This window comes from Corylus avellana, chromosome ca7 (genome assembly GCF_901000735.1).
Source record: "Corylus avellana chromosome ca7, CavTom2PMs-1.0".
Lineage (NCBI taxonomy): Eukaryota > Viridiplantae > Streptophyta > Magnoliopsida > Fagales > Betulaceae > Corylus > Corylus avellana.
Window position 1 is genome coordinate 3320369 of NC_081547.1, and position 16080 is coordinate 3336448.

The 16080-nt window shown below is 35.8% G+C and overlaps 2 protein-coding genes across 5 annotated transcripts; both read left to right on the top strand.

Annotated features, from left to right (window-relative positions):
• Positions 1-818: 818 nt before the first annotated feature.
• LOC132187684 (transcription factor SPATULA) lies at positions 819-4512 on the top strand. 4 transcript variants are annotated; one of them, XM_059602076.1, is made up of 8 exons: positions 819-1452; positions 1914-2041; positions 2147-2207; positions 2315-2380; positions 3317-3631; positions 3716-3785; positions 3936-4101; positions 4210-4512. In XM_059602076.1, the coding sequence occupies exons 1-8, from the start codon at positions 1069-1071 to the stop codon at positions 4265-4267; spliced, it is 1248 nt and encodes a 415-aa protein (XP_059458059.1). In that variant the 5' UTR covers positions 819-1068; the 3' UTR covers positions 4268-4512. The 4 variants fall into 4 exon arrangements, with proteins under 4 accessions (XP_059458059.1, XP_059458061.1, XP_059458060.1 ...); XM_059602078.1 differs by having other exon boundaries at positions 824-1452; positions 1937-2041; positions 2142-2207; XM_059602077.1 differs by having other exon boundaries at positions 825-1452; positions 4213-4512.
• Positions 4513-5958: 1446 nt separating this feature from the next.
• Positions 5959-15989, top strand: LOC132187523 (nicotinate phosphoribosyltransferase 1-like). Its single transcript, XM_059601862.1, has 15 exons — positions 5959-6368; positions 7072-7219; positions 7863-7982; positions 8112-8246; positions 8328-8389; positions 9503-9578; positions 9754-9855; positions 10494-10610; positions 11320-11378; positions 12351-12525; positions 13115-13249; positions 13329-13427; positions 15033-15141; positions 15493-15605; positions 15716-15989. Exons 1-15 carry the CDS (start codon positions 6208-6210, stop codon positions 15791-15793), a joined length of 1689 nt encoding a protein of 562 aa, XP_059457845.1. The 5' UTR covers positions 5959-6207; the 3' UTR covers positions 15794-15989.
• Positions 15990-16080: the final 91 nt, after the last annotated feature.

Genomic DNA, 16080 nt, shown 5'->3' on the forward strand with positions numbered 1-16080 from the left:
ATCAAGTTTAACTCGTACTAATTCCATCTTTGTCGTTTACTCACTTGACAAATGGCAAAAGACATGGTATCAGAAATCTACGAAATCAAATAAACAATAAGCAAACAGTGAATTCATGGGCATTTGAACCCGAGTATTTAGGAAAATGCAGAATATTTGATAGAAGAATAGGAATCTTTTTGAATAACCTGATGCTGATAGATCCTACAAAAATGGTGAATAGACAATATACAGTACTCTTTAGCTTAATTCATTCTTTACACAAGTATTTAACAATAAACCCTGTTAATCTAAAGGGTCATTTGATTTAGATACTCTGAGAAAAACAACATTAATTTGCACCCATCGGATCGACCATCTCACTCTCACCCAATGCAAAATTCTCATCTGACAGCATTGGAAGGGAAGATGACAAAACTTCTTCTGCAGGACAAGATCACAGAAAACCATTTTCCTCTGATTCAAAACTTGGGACACAAATCCCTTTCAGTACGGATCCCAGTAAAAATTAAGCAAATATAATAAGTTTGCTGCATATGGTACGGATTACGCATGAAGGGTCAAACCTCAAAAACGTTAAAATTTTTGCGCACAGAAAAATGCTGGTTGAGCCTCACCTGACACAACACAAGCAAAAGCTTGTTTTTTTTTTTCTTCTTCTTCTTTTTCTAACATTTTTGACAGCCCCGGCCATCCCGTAAAAGAACAATGTCAGACCTCGGTTAGAATCTGAACCACTTTACTCCCCACTCGCTCTGATGGCGCGTGTTGTTTGGCTTTCATCATTTTCGAGTATGAACCCGCCCACAATTTCCCAAGTCATGCATACAAAACGCAAACACACGCACGCACATACACTCTGTTTCTGCTAAGCACATCGCTTTGGTTTTGGTTTTTACAAAGACAAAGCAACAGACGCAACAAATCCAAGAAAACCAAAACTGAATCAAAAGCCCATAACCAAAACAATCTCTCTCTTCTCTCTCTCTTTCTCTTTTTTTTTTTTTTCTCTCTCTCTTTCTCTCCCCCTCTCTCTCTGAGAGCCAAGAGACCCAGAAAGGGAAAGTAATGGGGGATGATATGTATGAGTATGACAAACATTACTGTTCATCTTCAGCTTCAGCCCATCACCCACAGCTTCCTCCGTCTTCTTCTACTTCAGACGAAATCTCGCTTTTTGTTCATCAAATCCTTCTGGGTTCATCTTCATCTTCGTCTTCGTCTTCTCTGATGGCCCACGCGGCTGAACGAGCTCAGCTCTACAACTCCAAGGTTTTGCCGGGGAATCCTGACCTTTCATACCGATCAGCGCTCGTCCAGGATGGGATCTCGGGCGTTGAGTCCTCCAGTGGAGTGAGCACCACTGGCTCCGGTGCTTTCCTCTCGAATGTGTCCACCTCTTCTCTTGGAGCGAGTGAGAATGAGACTGATGAGTATGATTGTGAAAGCGAGGTGATTGTACTTTAAATTAAAGTTTGGACTTTTCTGTTTGTTTGGTTGCTGAGAAAATGTAGGAAAAAAGTTAATAAATTTTGTGTGTCTTTCTTTGATTGGCTTGGAAAGGTGGGATCTTTGCTCAGAGATGTGTAATGCATCTAATTGGAATAGTAAAGTTTCTGAACTTTCCAGGAATACGATGTCGTGCTGGTTGTAGAGTTTGCGTGTCGGTTAGTGCTCCGTTTGGTCACTGAGAAAAAGTGGGGAAAGCAAAGAAATTAGTGATTCCTAATCATTTCATAATTTGGGACTGGAGGAAAGTATATAGCTCAAAGTTGGCTTAGAGAGTTGACTGTGCTTTTCGTTTATAGGAATTTCAACCAAGAGAACATAATATATTTCAGAATTTTGCTAGAGCGTCTCTGCCAAAAAACAGAGAACTAAAAAATGTTTTTTTTTTTTTTTTTTGCTCTAAGCCATTGGTGATTTCTAAACATAGGAGGGTCTTGAAACGTTGGTGGAAGATGGGTCCGCGAGGCCGGTTCCTCCCCGTAGTTCATCAAAGAGAAGCAGAGCTGCGGAAGTTCATAACTTGTCTGAAAAGGTTGGCGTGCGTTTAAGCATCTGCTTCTGAATTTCTGATCTGGTAGTTTTAAATCTTGTTCGTTTCCATTATATTATTTTTTCTGGGTTTTGATGGGCAGAGAAGGAGGAGCAGGATTAACGAGAAAATGAAAGCATTGCAGAATTTGATTCCAAATTCCAACAAGGTACAGAATCACACATGCAACCAACTTTGGCCTTTATAAAGGTTGATTGGTTCCAATTTATTAGAGCCATTTCAGCAATTTAATTGAATGATTTTCTTTTTCGGCAGACAGATAAGGCTTCAATGCTTGATGAAGCTATTGAATACCTAAAGCAGCTTCAGCTTCAAGTACAGGTTTGTGGCTCTCTGTAAAAAAAACCCTTCCTTTGTCTACAGAGGCTTCATATTGTCTTTCTAGTCTTCCTGTTGTTCCATGCATATCTGAGAACTCTTAGGATACGTATGGTACGCTGAATTGCTATTCCATTAAGGAAAGGAATAGCTTTTATTGTGAATGGAATAGCCTTGGTGTTGTTAAAGAATATGATAAGCCTTGGATTCCAATAGGATAAGGATATCCGTATCACATACTCTAACACCAAGACTATTTCATTCCAGCTTCTTCCATTCTTAATAAACAGTGTTCATTTTTTCTAATGTAATAACCATTTCGTGTATCAAACGTACCCTTAATGTTTGAATACATATATTGAGTTGGTGTGTAAAAGTTTACGCCCATTTCATATGATTTATAGTGGAAGTATTTTGGATGTAAGTCCATGTATAGCTTCCCAAATATATTGGTTCATCCAAGATTTGTGTGATAGCAAAACTAGATCTCAATCGTGAAAGCTAAAAGAAAGTCAAATAACAAGCCACAAGCCACAGAGACTCTCACTAGGTTTTCTTATACAAAAGGAACATTATTCAATCCTAGCGTTGGAAGTTTGGGACATAGTTCTTTCAATAACTTGCAGATATCCACAAATGCTTTTTTGTCGGTTTGAAAAACTACGTAGTTTAATTCTTGAAGTTAATTTTGTATTATATACCTTTTCCACTATCAATGACTGGAGCCAACTGAGAAATCTGTGATAAAAGATTGCAAGATCCGGATTACTTGTGAGAGGTTCCAATTAAAAATAAATTTTCAGAGGAATCTACTGGAAGCTTAAATTATGCTTAATTGCTGAGCCCTAATGCTGCTTTAGTTGGGTTATATCTTGTCTCCTTGGATGCGAATCTCAATTTAAGGCTTGCTCCTCTGTTTATGTTGTGATCACATTTCAGATGTTATCAATGAGAAACGGCTTGAGTTTGCATCCCATGTGCTTGCCAGGGGCATTGCAGCCTATCCAATACCCCCAGATGAGAATGGACCTTCGTGAGGAATATAGGCCTCTGCATCTCAACATGACAGGCACACATCATTTGAACAAAGAAACGCCATTGCATGATGTTTTTGCACTACCCAACCAATGCACTGCATCAAACCAGCCATCTGTTTCCAATATGTCAAATATTATCAATTCAGAAACCCCATTTGGGTTGGAATCTTCATTCCAGGCTCATTTAGGACCCTTTCAGCTGCATGCATCTTCCGAGGTAAGTTAAAACCTCCTTCAATAAGGCATACAATACAAGATCAAGGAAATGATAGTAGCCATTTGACATTTGTTGAACATGAAGGAGATCTGCAGGGGAGACATTTTGCGGCATCAGCAATCAAATGTAAACCATCTTGATACTAATCCTTTAGGTGAGTCTCCAGGCCTCATGTTTTCATTGTTCAGTTAATCAATATGCTTGCAGCATCTTAGTGCCAGATCCAAGATGTCATTTATAATAGATTTTCACCTGTGCAGTATTCTTAAGCCCTTGGTCTGACATGTAAAATTTTTGTTGAAAGAAATTGAGCTGGGAGCTACTGCAACAGTGTCACTTCCCTTCAATACACAAGCATCTGATCTAAAGGACAGCAGTTCTCTAGAAACATGCATTCCGGGAAGAGACCAGTCAGAAGATGTGCTTCTAAAGGATATAGAACACAACCTTATACTCACGCCACATTTAAGGTGAATATATTCCGATGCATTTTATCTCCTTTTCTTCATAACGATGGTGCCATTGTGAAATCGTGTTGATAAAGATATTTTCTTATTCACATATGCTTTGTATGAAAGCAGCATACACCCAGGAAGAAGTGCCCCCAATGAGGATGTCAAGAGGGAAAGACCATAATTTTGAAGTTAGCTAAACTGTGTGACACTCTTTTAACTATTTGAATATGGTGTAGCTTCAACTTCTACTACCTTTTGTAAGTCTTCATATTGCTTAGGAGAGGCTCCCATAATTTTTAACTTATCTGAAGTTGAGCTGCGATTGAACAGAATTTGTCTCATCAATGCATTGAGCAATGTTATGAGCTGTTGTGTTATAGAACTACTGGTGCTAAATGAGAAATGAGCTGTGTTACTCTTTGTTGACTCCTTCTGTGGCATATGTTTTTTCTTGATTGGGTAGCTTTGGCAAAAATGAGAAATAAGTGTTATCTATTTCATAGAATTTAAAGTGCACACAATAGTTTCTAAGGGTTAGCTCAATCGGTTGAAAGCCACGCTTCATGAAGTGGCAAATCATTCTTCTGTCTAAAAAAAAAAAGCGCACACAATAATCACGTGAAAACGAAGCCACACCCACAAAAGGAACTAAAGAAAGCATGAGCATTTTATTCCAGGGTCACTTCAACAAGAATAAAGCTAAAAAGAATATGGATTTGTGTCCTTGACATTCCTAGTCCTAGTATATTGTTTATGTCCTGTCCAATTGTACTATATTGTTTGTATTTTTATTTTTATTTTTTGAATTGTTTTTTAAAAGAATAATGCCAAATATTAGGAGTGTCATGTCAATCTTGTTGAATAGAATTATGATATCTAGCATTTTTTTTTTTTTTTTAATGGGTTGAAGAAAATCTTGTTATGTGCATTTTTTAAAATGAATTTGAGAATCTCGTACTCTAAAAGACAAATATTGAATTAAAAATAAAAATAAAATAAATCTTTAACACAATTGGAAGGAAATTTTGTGGGCGGAGAGTTGCAATCTTTTGGAAAGTGCTATCTAATTCGTGAGGCACACATTTGTTTATTTGTGTTGTGAGGTCTATTATGATTTATGGAAAAGGCGTCGGCGGAAATGATTTTGAAATTCAATGGAGAAGAAGTCTGCTAATTCAAATTGTTGAATCTAATTGAGAGAAACACAGGGTCAGTACGTGAATTATGGGCTTCAATTTCCAAATGCGTATCAGACGGATACAAGGACCATGAATGTCAATAATTTAATACAATTGCGACATAATTACTTACCAAAAAATCAACCAATTCTTGGTTCCCACTTCCCACCCAAAATATATATATATATACATTAGAATATTAATTTAAATTATTATTATTTTGTGATTAAAATCAAAAGATAATTGTTTGCTCAAAGCTTTTTTACAACATAAAAAATAAGAACTTGATAAAAATATACTAAATTCTCAACTGTAACATATCACGTTTTTAATAAGTGACATTTTTCAAACGTTTCGGTGCTAAAAACAATCAAAATTATGTAATTTGAAAATTTATTATTTTTTAAAAATATAAGGGATCCTAATTCAAGACAGCGAGACCACATGAAGATAAATTTCGATGGGAAAAAAAAATGAATAAGTGATAAACAAGAGATAGACTAGATATAGGTGGGTAGACACTTCTCAACGGAAAATGTCTAAATAAACCGTTATAAATATTGAAGAACAAAAAAAAAAAGAAAAGAAAAGGCCAACGAATAAATTAACCAAAAAAGAAAAAGAAAATGGCATTACCGCATTATTAATAGTAACGATTATCGTAGAAAGCACTTCAAAAAAAAAACAAAAAAAATCGTAGAGAGAAAACGTCGTTTACGGTCTGGTCCGTTCAAAGTAGTCTCTCCGTGAACTGAACCCCGAATACACGAGCCTCTCTGTTCCGTTCCGTGCTTCTTGTCTTCGTGACCCTTTCGCTCGCTTTTACAGTCCGAGCACGTATATATATATATATATAATCGCATACAACAACAACAACAAGAACAAGAATAACAACAAACAACAACAAGAGCAACAACCAAACCCTAGGAATTCGAAAAAGGAAATGGAGGCGAAAGAGAACGGTCCGAACGGGGAGCAGTCAGGTCGGGGCAAGGTCCTGGACGGGCCAACCAACCCGATGGTCACGCCTCTGCTCACGGATCTCTACCAGTTCACTATGGCTTACGCATACTGGAAAGCCGGCAAACACCACGAACGAGCTGTGTGAGTTTTTGTTTTCGTTTTTCCTATAATGCTCTGTTTGGTTCCGGGGAAAATTCATAGGAATTGTCGTGCTATTAAAAAAGGTTGTCAATATGTTTGTTTTGTTGTTGGTTGAATTCTATTCAGTTTTGTTGCTTGTGGAAGAGAGTTTAAGTATCTCCTAACCTCTGTTCCATTAGTACTAAACCCATCACTTTGTTAACCATGCGTTGATTCTCCTTGTATTACTTTCAAAATAATTAGGAACTTCAAGGTACCCAATGATTTTGGCCTGCTTATGAATGGTTATGGTTGCAAATGTTATGTTTGGCTCAGCTATGCCTTGTTGTGTAGCTGGTCGAGTTTTCCACTCTTATGTTGAAAAGCCTCAGCAGATTGCGGTCCTCTGATGGTTTCTTTTTCATCAAAGTCCATTTTATGTTACACCAGTTGGAAATGAGTTGTTTTGAAAGTATGTAATAAAGGAGTTCATCTTTCTGGGTTATAAAAAGACATGTTTAATTCCGGATTGATTTGTAAGTCAACTATAGCATCTAATTCGGTTAATTATGGGTAATAAAAAGACATGTACCATGTCATATGCTTGGTCCCTAAGCTGCTAATTTTATTGCTTCCATATAGTGTTGCTTCTTTTAAGAGGTCGAATGTGCTGTCTACTTGTTTAAGAAGTTTCAATTTGTCTCATCTTTATAATTTGCTGCAGGTTTGATTTATATTTTCGGAAGAACCCCTTTGGTGGTGAATATACAATCTTTGCTGGCTTAGAAGAGTGCATAAGATTCATTGCTAATTTCAAGTTCACAGAGGAGGAGATCTCTTTTGTCCGTGAATCCTTGCCTTCTTCATGTGAGGTAAACAGAATTATTGACTTCATTGGTAGTAATAACATTCTGATCTTTAGTGCTGGAAAGGTAGCCATATGGCTCTTTCAATAATGAGAACAACAATTATTGCACATAAAAAATTAACACGCATGTGATATTACCAGGGTTTTACATGAATTTGCGTGTAAACAACATAAATGTTTGTTAATGTTCTCCCATAATCATATGCGAGAAGGAATAACTGTCCTCGTTGTGCTAAAAGTTTCTGCCTAATCTTTATTGGATTTTTTTACTAGGCTAGGGTAGTTTTGTGATGCGATTTGGGGTTGTAATGCTCTGTCAGTGCTTTGGACTTAAACCTGTTAGTTGAGGAAATTAAGTGATGGCCAGGAGGAACTTTACCATGCACTGTTTCAGCTTTCCAACTGTTTATGTTCTTCATCTTTGCAACTCATTTTATTACTTTGTTTTTTCTCGTAAGGAATAATATGGAATTAGGTGAATTGCCAGAGTGATAAGAAAAGAACTCAAAGTGAAGATTCAAACTCATTTTCTTTCTGGCAGTAGTTTCAAAATGCTTTTTTGAATATTGTGGTTCTCTTTATTTAGTCTGTGAATCATACCCACAAAATAATTGGTTGACTGATCCATTTTTGTTGATAAACTATAGGAGGAATTCTACAACTATCTTAGAGGCATCGACTGTTCTGATGTTGAAGTGTATTCTGTTTCAGAGGGATCAGTTGTTTTCCCAAAGGTACCCTTGCTAAGAATTGAAGGGCCGATTGCTGTGAGTACCATCTAACTGGTTTTTTTCCTCATTTTGTTAATTTCCTTCTAAAAAGAATGCCATGTTTCAATGTTGCTTTGTTTTCAAGACTACATTTTACATAATATCTTGCAAATATGGCTGTTTCAGTTGGTTCAATTGCTGGAAACTCCATTTGTGAATCTTATCAATTATGCATCATTAGTAGCTACCAATGCTGCAAGGCATCGATTTGTTGCTGGAAAATCTAAAATGCTTCTTGAGTTTGGGCTTCGACGTGCTCAGGTTGCTCATTTGTTTTTCTTTATGTTGAAGTGTTCATCTATGTTTATTTTCATGAGAAGGATGTCTTCATTTTATATGTAGGGACCTGATGGTGGAATAGGGGCATCAAAGTACTGCTATATTGGGGGGTTTGATGCAACAAGGTAGTATGAGTTGAAATTATCACTTGTTGAGTTTTCAACTGCAATGTTTCATTGATATATGTTTCTTTTATATTATAACCTTCGAAATTATATGTTAATGATGCAGTTTTTTAGCTTTGCTTGTCTATGCTAAGTTTCATTCACATAGCACTTCTACATCCTAAATCGAGTCCTAAAATCTTGGAGAATAAATTTGGTTATAAATGCATGTCTCAAGCACCATTATTTTTTAGTATATTCTAAAGGAGTGTTTTAGTCCGTCATCATTAAAAATATTTGATATAATTATTGAAAACTATCTGATTATAAAGACAGGACAACCTTTTGGTTTACCTATGCTTGCAGTTATGTGGTTCTTAGAACCCATTAAGGGAAATGTGAATTCCTTCTCTTCCTGACTTAAATATATATGGTTCGTGTCACTGGGTATATTGTGGTTGGCTGAAACAGCGATGCTTTGGAGTGAAATGTTCAATTAAATTTAATTGAAGATCCTGTGATTAGCGCATCCATGCAGTATTCAGCCTGCATGGTTTATTTCCAAGCAAAAGCTAAAAAAGTCAGTTGAACTTTTGGCCAAGTGTTTCATTGCTTAGCAGGATTTGTCTCATGCAGAAAAGATATGATATTTCATTTCAAAAGTAATTGGAAGAATGGAAAACAAGAAGGCACTGGCAGATAACTCATGCACACATAACACTGTAAACTCACAAGTAAAATGTTGTGATAAATTTGCTAATACCTAATATATTAAAATTCTTAAGAGTGGACTAACGGATAAGGGTAGTCTTCTGCTGAATGGGCAGTGTTCTTTGACTTAGCAGTGTTAATTTTATGTATTTTTTTCTTCTTCTAACTAGATGTTTTTTCTTGTATACTTCCCTTACACTTTTAATGATATCTCGAATACTTATAAAAAGAAAAATTATGTATTTTATTCAAACATTCAATCATAACTGCCTAGATTGGAGAAAAGCAGATATGTAACTCTCTTCTTTTTGGTCTGTTTGGAGATCACTAGATTTCATTCTCCTTATGTTTCTTGAGTGCTTTTGATGTTGATCCAAGCTGATGTTTGTTATGATTTTCTTTGTTTCTGTGTTGTATTGGCAGCAATGTTGCGGCTGGGAAGTTATTTGGAATACCACTTCGTGGAACACATTCCCATGCCTTCGTTAGCTCTTTTATGGTTTGTATTTCTTGCAGAGGATTACATTACATCTTTGTGTGGCATTTGCTAAGAGCAAGTTTAATGAACATAAAGTTCATTATTTGTAGTCTGCGAATTATGTTTACTTTGCCGTAGATTTGCGTCTACCTTCTGGCGTGAACTTTTCTTTATGTGATTTTTCTGTAATTTGCAGAGCCCTGATGAGATAATAGATAAATCACTTCATAGCAGTGATGGATCAAGTATCTGTGAGGATTTTGTTAGTCTAGTTCAGACATGGTTAAGCAAAATTCAGGTATTGTTTTTAGGCCCTCTAATTCTTCTTCTTCTTCTTATCATTTTTTTTTCTTTTTTTTTTTTTTCTGAAAAAAAGAAAAAGAAAAAGTATATGGTTTATGAATGCGTGCCAATGTAATTTTCATGAATAGTTAGAGAAATCTATGTCATTGTACCACTGTTGGGAACCACCTAAGTTATTACTTGCCATGCATTGAACTTGGGAATATTCAATTACTTTTCAATACATACCATTTGGGTCAAATAGAATTAAGTGAAGAGGCAGTATATGGACAAGTGGAAGGTGGGAAAGAGCATTAGTTGAGCTGTTGAGGTCCTGAGAAAATGCTGGCAAGCTATGGTTAATTAGTGAATGTGGCCCTTGATAGAACTGTGTGGCAATGATGCAGCCAAACCCAATGAGTTGGAACTGAATGATTTGTTGGCTTTATATTGTATAAGTTTTGGCCTTTTTTATTTTGTTTTTATCCTTTTCTCTTTACTCATCAGAAGAATATATATCCATCAGCTTCTTTAGATGTTATTTGAAATGCATGAATTTTATACCAACTTATATTACTATCAAGGTTTTTTTTTTTTTTGCCTTTATTAATTCATTAAATTATGTTAACAACAAAATCCATGCATCCTTTGCAGTGGTCAAATTCATTACGTGGCACATTTGGTGAGACCAATCAAAGTGAGCTAGCAGCCTTCTCATCATATGCCTTGGCATTCCCTAATAACTTCTTAGCTCTGGTAGACACGTATGATGTAAGTGAAAATTTTGCAATTTCCTAAAGATGTTTAAATATTGAGGATGAGACCTTTTTATCTTAACTTTCTGTTTATAAACTAATATCAGTTTTTTTTGTTAAGATCTGGTTTGTTTTCTCATCATGTTTGGCATGTGCTTTTAAAGGGTTATGATCTGCAGATGATGGTCGACCTTCAAACTCTAAACTCTCTCTCTCTCTCTCTCAAAGTCTGGACTATGTTACGTTTAGCTTTAAGAGCTAAAAACAAAAATAGCTTTAAAACTTGGTATTCTTTTGTATTTTTGTTGTTTAGCTATCTTGGTTTTTGAAGGTGATCTCGAAATGTTTGTGTCCTATATGCTATTCTGTTGACTGTGATGTGACAAACTTAATGGTGCACCAAATCAAACATTGATTACTATTCTTTCGTTAATAATTAAGTTTCTTTTGAATTCAAACTTCTTATTCCAAAAAAAAAGATCACTGAAAGTCAATGGTGTAAAATGCAAGTACTCAATTCATGTAGTTAATGGTGGTACTTTTCTTTGTGGATAGTTATACAGGTGAATATGTCCTATATGTTCTTTTGTTCGTCATGTCTAGAGATTTTAACAATATTACAGTCTGCACTCTTTTATTATCAGCTATACTTCATTTATGTACAACTTGTATATAATTGTTAATAATGACATTCTTCGGTAGCATCACTGACATTTGTTGTACAGGTTATGAGGAGTGGAATCCCAAACTTTTGTGCGGTCGCTCTAGCACTTAGTGATTTGGGGTACGTCTGAAAGATTTTTATGTCTATCCACATACTTCATGATAAGACCAAATCTCTTGCTGTGGGCATGAGCAATGGACATAATATCTTTCATTTTTCAATTGGCATTCCATCTATCCCTTTTTTAGTTGGGCAGTAACGTTTTTCATATTTTTAGGATTATGCAAATTGGGTGCTGGACTGGAACCACGAAACAATATAGGTTTTGCTAGTTCCACAAGGCACCTATATAGCAATGAGAACAATAACAATGATGATGGTGATGACAACTGTGTAAAAGATTGTAAATAATGTCGACTTGATGGACGGATATGTAGCACTTTCGTAGAAAGCACTAGGTGCACTTAAGCACAAAGACTCCTAGAGCCTAGGTGCAGTGCAACAATGTGCTGATTGAAGTAAAGTGCACATTTTTCATGTTTAATAACTTCTAAGAACAAGATTCATAACATGTAATTGGAAAAGTTAAAAAAATTAAAATAGCAACTTATTAAAAAAAAAAAAAAAGTTAAAAAAATTAAAATAGCAATATATTTAGCCCATTAGGCAAATGCTTGGAGTGTTGTGCAAGTACTAAACAATTAAATGCAGTATAACTATTGTTAAATAATGAGTACAATAATGAGTATTATCTAAGTTACTAATCCTTTCAAGCACTAAACAATTTAAAATAGAAACTAAATCATGTTATGATTAGGGGTAAAACCGAACAAAATCAGTGTTTTTCTTTTGGGCACAGGGGGAGGGGAAGAGGAAAAAGAGAAGACTAAGGAAAGAGAGAGATGAAGACAGTAGGTTTTCCGTAGTCATATAAGCCCTCTATTCTTTTACCATTGATAAGTCATATTGTTTTGGGGTTTTAGTGACTTGTGTACAAAGCATCTTAAAGACTCTTCACTTCAATTATTTGATCCTTGTAAATAATGCTATATTTCTATTTCCAGTACTGAGTTTAGATGATGTGCTGAGCAGGTACAAAGCAGGAGGGATTAGACTGGACTCCGGTGACCTGGCATATTTGTCTTGTGAGGCCCGGAAGTTCTTTTATGCCATCGAGAAGGAATTTGGAGTGCTTGGTTTTGGGAAGATGGGTATCACAGCTAGTAATGACCTCAATGAGGAAACTTTAGATGCCTTGAACAAACAGGTAATCTTTTGTTAAACAAAATCACTTCAATGATTTGATCCTTCTCAAGTGAATGTCACATGTTCAACTTGTGTGTTGTATCTTTCTTCTTATATCTCATTCTATCTCCGGATATTCTTTCAAACCTATCTTTTGTTGCTCTCAGATTTTACTTCTTTCTATCTCGCCCTCATGTTTCTTCTTCTATCTATGTCCTATTCTCTATTTCTTTCTTATAAATAGAAGGAATAATATAAGTTTGGTGGAAAAGGAAAGATAAAAGTTTTGAAGACCGTAAGAGGACTTTAGAGGAGATTAAGTCTTTATTGTTCAACACCATATATCTTTGGACAGCTGCTTTTGTTTCTCCTTTGATTAGTTTTTATGTGTTTCTTGTTCTTTTTGATTGGTCTTGTATACTCTGTGTACCTGGAGGCGCCTTATGCTTTTTATAATGTCTTGATTACATATAAAAATATATAAAAAAAAATAGAAGGAATAATATATCTTGTCAAAAGCTTGTGCGCCCTATGTCTTTTATAAATTGCTGTATGGTACCTAGATTCAATTTATATCAATTTCTTAATTGGATTTGCTTTTCCCTGGCCAGGGTCATGAGGTTGATGCATTTGGAATTGGAACCTATCTGGTTACATGCTATGCTCAAGCTGCTTTAGGTTGCGTTTTCAAGCTTGTTGAGATAAATAATCAGCCACGCATCAAACTTTCTGAAGATGTTTCAAAGGTTTGATCATGCTGTCAATAAATCTCAAGTTAACATTTTTTTGTTCATCCCCTAATGTTTTTCATTTATTTGGTTGTAGGTGTCTATTCCATGTAAAAAACGGTGTTACAGGTTGTACGGGAAAGAAGGTTATCCGTTAGTAGACATAATGACGGGGGAAAACGAACCACCCCCAAAGGTATCTTGTCAACTTGGTCTTCCCATTATAACTTCCTCCCCCTTCCCCCTATCTCTCTTTCTTCTCTTGGTGCTATTATTAATTGCACCACGTACATTCCAAACCTTCTTGGTATACATATGTTGTCTTTTGCATCCATATGCATCCATCCTTCTTTCATGACTCATGAACTGTAGCTAGGAATATTCAAGCTGTGAATACATTTTAATCACAATGTCAACTTGTGGATTTGGCCTGTATTGGGTGTTGAGGACTAACAGATTGAGTACAAGAGCAGAGGCCTCTTTTTTCATTTCCCTTTTCAAACACATAATTTAATTTTTTTATTTGGTGTAAAAATAAAATACATTCTAAACCACATGCTCTAGTGTTGTCTAGAGGAACTAATTCAATGTTTTATTTTCTTTGTTCTCCCTTCCAATAGGGCTGGCTAAAGAGCACCCTGAAGCATATTTTGTGATGCAAATGCTTTAACCAAATATAAATAATTTTGAACTTCTTATGAGGAATACTGCATCTGGCTGCACTTTCCTTTATGAAGTTTTAGTGTTGGTGTAGATGTATCAATTGTTTACTTATATCTAGGATTTCTAGTATTCTACCCTATTCTGGGCTTCCATACAAGTTGGAAAAAAAAAAAAAAAAAGATTGAAAAGAAAATTTTCAACTAGCACACCCTACTTCAGGTTTATGAAGCAAATTCTGATATCCGTCTCTCTTCAACAACATATGACAAATTGGTAGTGTTGTTATAGTACACGGGGGTGGCAAAGTCTGGCACCCCAAAAATTTAGTCCCACATTGGGCAAATGATTGTCCACATGGAATTGGTGGATTATAAATGAGCTTATGGGTGCTAAGTCACACATTGGCTCCTTACTGGGTAAGATTGTGCTTTATTAGTGATTCTGGAAAACTTGAATTGTAACTTGACTAGTTTTTTTGGAGTGATAGCGTAAATGTGATTTACGCTTTCTCTCCGTTGTTATTGAAAGACCAAAATGGTAGACTTGAGAGGCAAGCAGTTCAAGAGATCTACACGTACTTAGAAGAACCACACTTCAACAACCAAATGAAAGAGCTGGTACATACAAGGGACCAGGGCATAGAATAATGACCATGTTCTGTGGCTGTCTCATCTTGAAATTTGAGTTGATAGATTCTTACTGATTTTCCCCTTTTGAAATTGGTCAGTTAAAGTAAAACTTAATCCAGACTCAACCAGTGTCATGTTGAGCATCTTAATTTTTAGACAGCCAGTCCCAAACTCGAACAAAGGAGGGTTGCAGGAGGTTGATACTTGCTGTAAAAGGCTTGGTCACATCATGTGGTCACGAATCATTTTAAAGATGTACTTCAATACATGAGCTTATACGTGATTTACATGTAGCCATTTCCAAATAATTTGGATTGGGGGTTTTTTGAGTTGGGGTTGGATGGTCATAGTCACCAAGCCATTGACTAATATATATCCTAATTGCAATTTGTTTTCCTGTGTACCCTTTTGTTGCTTGCCTTCTCGATTTTATATAAGAGTTCACAGTTCACTCTATGTTAAATTGTGTAAACAGAAAGGTTTCATGTTAGTCTATTTCAAACATGCAGGTTGGAGAAAGAATCCTGTGTCGTCACCCTTTCAATGAATCTAAGAGAGCATATGTGGTGCCGCAGCGTATTGTGGAGCTTCTTAAGTGTTACTGGCCTGGAAGCTCAGGTGGGTACTTAGGAATATGTGGCAGTCTGAGAAACACTATTGAGCAAATAGTTTTGAGCATTGTTATCCTATGTTTAATCCATATTGTGTGCAGGTGGGAAGGTTTTCTAGTGTTTTGGTTGACACCATGATCTTCTGCACTATCCAGCCTTTTAAAAACTACAGCTTGTTCAATTAATGTTTGAAATCATCAATACTTAACCAAAAATTAGGTTTATAGTGTATATTAATGACTTGCATATTGTTTCAAAGAAGGGGTCATTAGCATTTCATCGGATGCAGCTTGTGACTGATTGTTGATTTTGTTTAGTATCCGAACAAATGTGTAAACTCAAGTTTTATTTCTTGAAGATAAAGCCAGAGAAGATTTACCACCTCTGAAGGACATTAGGCAACGTTGCATCAAACAACTGGAGCAAATGCGCCCCGACCACATGAGGAGACTGAACCCAACACCGTACAAGGTACTACATATAATAATTATATATCATTTAGCACAAATTTTTTTCATCTTTCTATTTTCTACTGTTAAGAAAAACGATTGCAACTTTTGACTGTCTTAAATGGTAAGCAGGTGAGTGTAAGTGCAAAATTGTATGACTTCATTCATTTCCTGTGGCTCAACGAGGCACCTGTTGGGGAGTTGCAGTAAGGATCGTAAGATGAATTGCATGAAGCAGGGCTCAATTGCCTGGCAAATAATTATTCCAATAAACTTGGAGCTTCCAATAGCCAGCACAACACATTTTTTTTTTAATTTTTTTTTATCAATATGTAAATTGGATTTAGAAACAATAATTTGTTTCTTTTGTTAGTTAATAAAATAATTGTTGGCTTCTTTCTATCAACCTCATCCAAATTCTCGTCTACAATTGCTGTGCTGATTGTACGTTACTTAGCACTTGAAGTTTAAACAATCATTTAGAATAGGGCAAGTAA

Coding starts and splice junctions, on each gene's coding strand:
- LOC132187523 (XM_059601862.1), top strand. CDS start 6,208: ATGGAGGCGAAAGAGAACGGTCCGAACGGGGAGCAGTCAGGTCGGGGC. Junction 6,369..7,071: donor AAACACCACGAACGAGCTGT/GTGAGTTTTTGT, acceptor AATTTGCTGCAG/GTTTGATTTATATTTTCGGA. Junction 8,390..9,502: donor GGGGGGTTTGATGCAACAAG/GTAGTATGAGTT, acceptor TTGTATTGGCAG/CAATGTTGCGGCTGGGAAGT.
- LOC132187684 (XM_059602076.1), top strand. CDS start 1,069: ATGGGGGATGATATGTATGAGTATGACAAACATTACTGTTCATCTTCA. Junction 2,381..3,316: donor AGCTTCAGCTTCAAGTACAG/GTTTGTGGCTCT, acceptor ATCACATTTCAG/ATGTTATCAATGAGAAACGG. Junction 3,786..3,935: donor TCTTGATACTAATCCTTTAG/GTGAGTCTCCAG, acceptor TTTTGTTGAAAG/AAATTGAGCTGGGAGCTACT.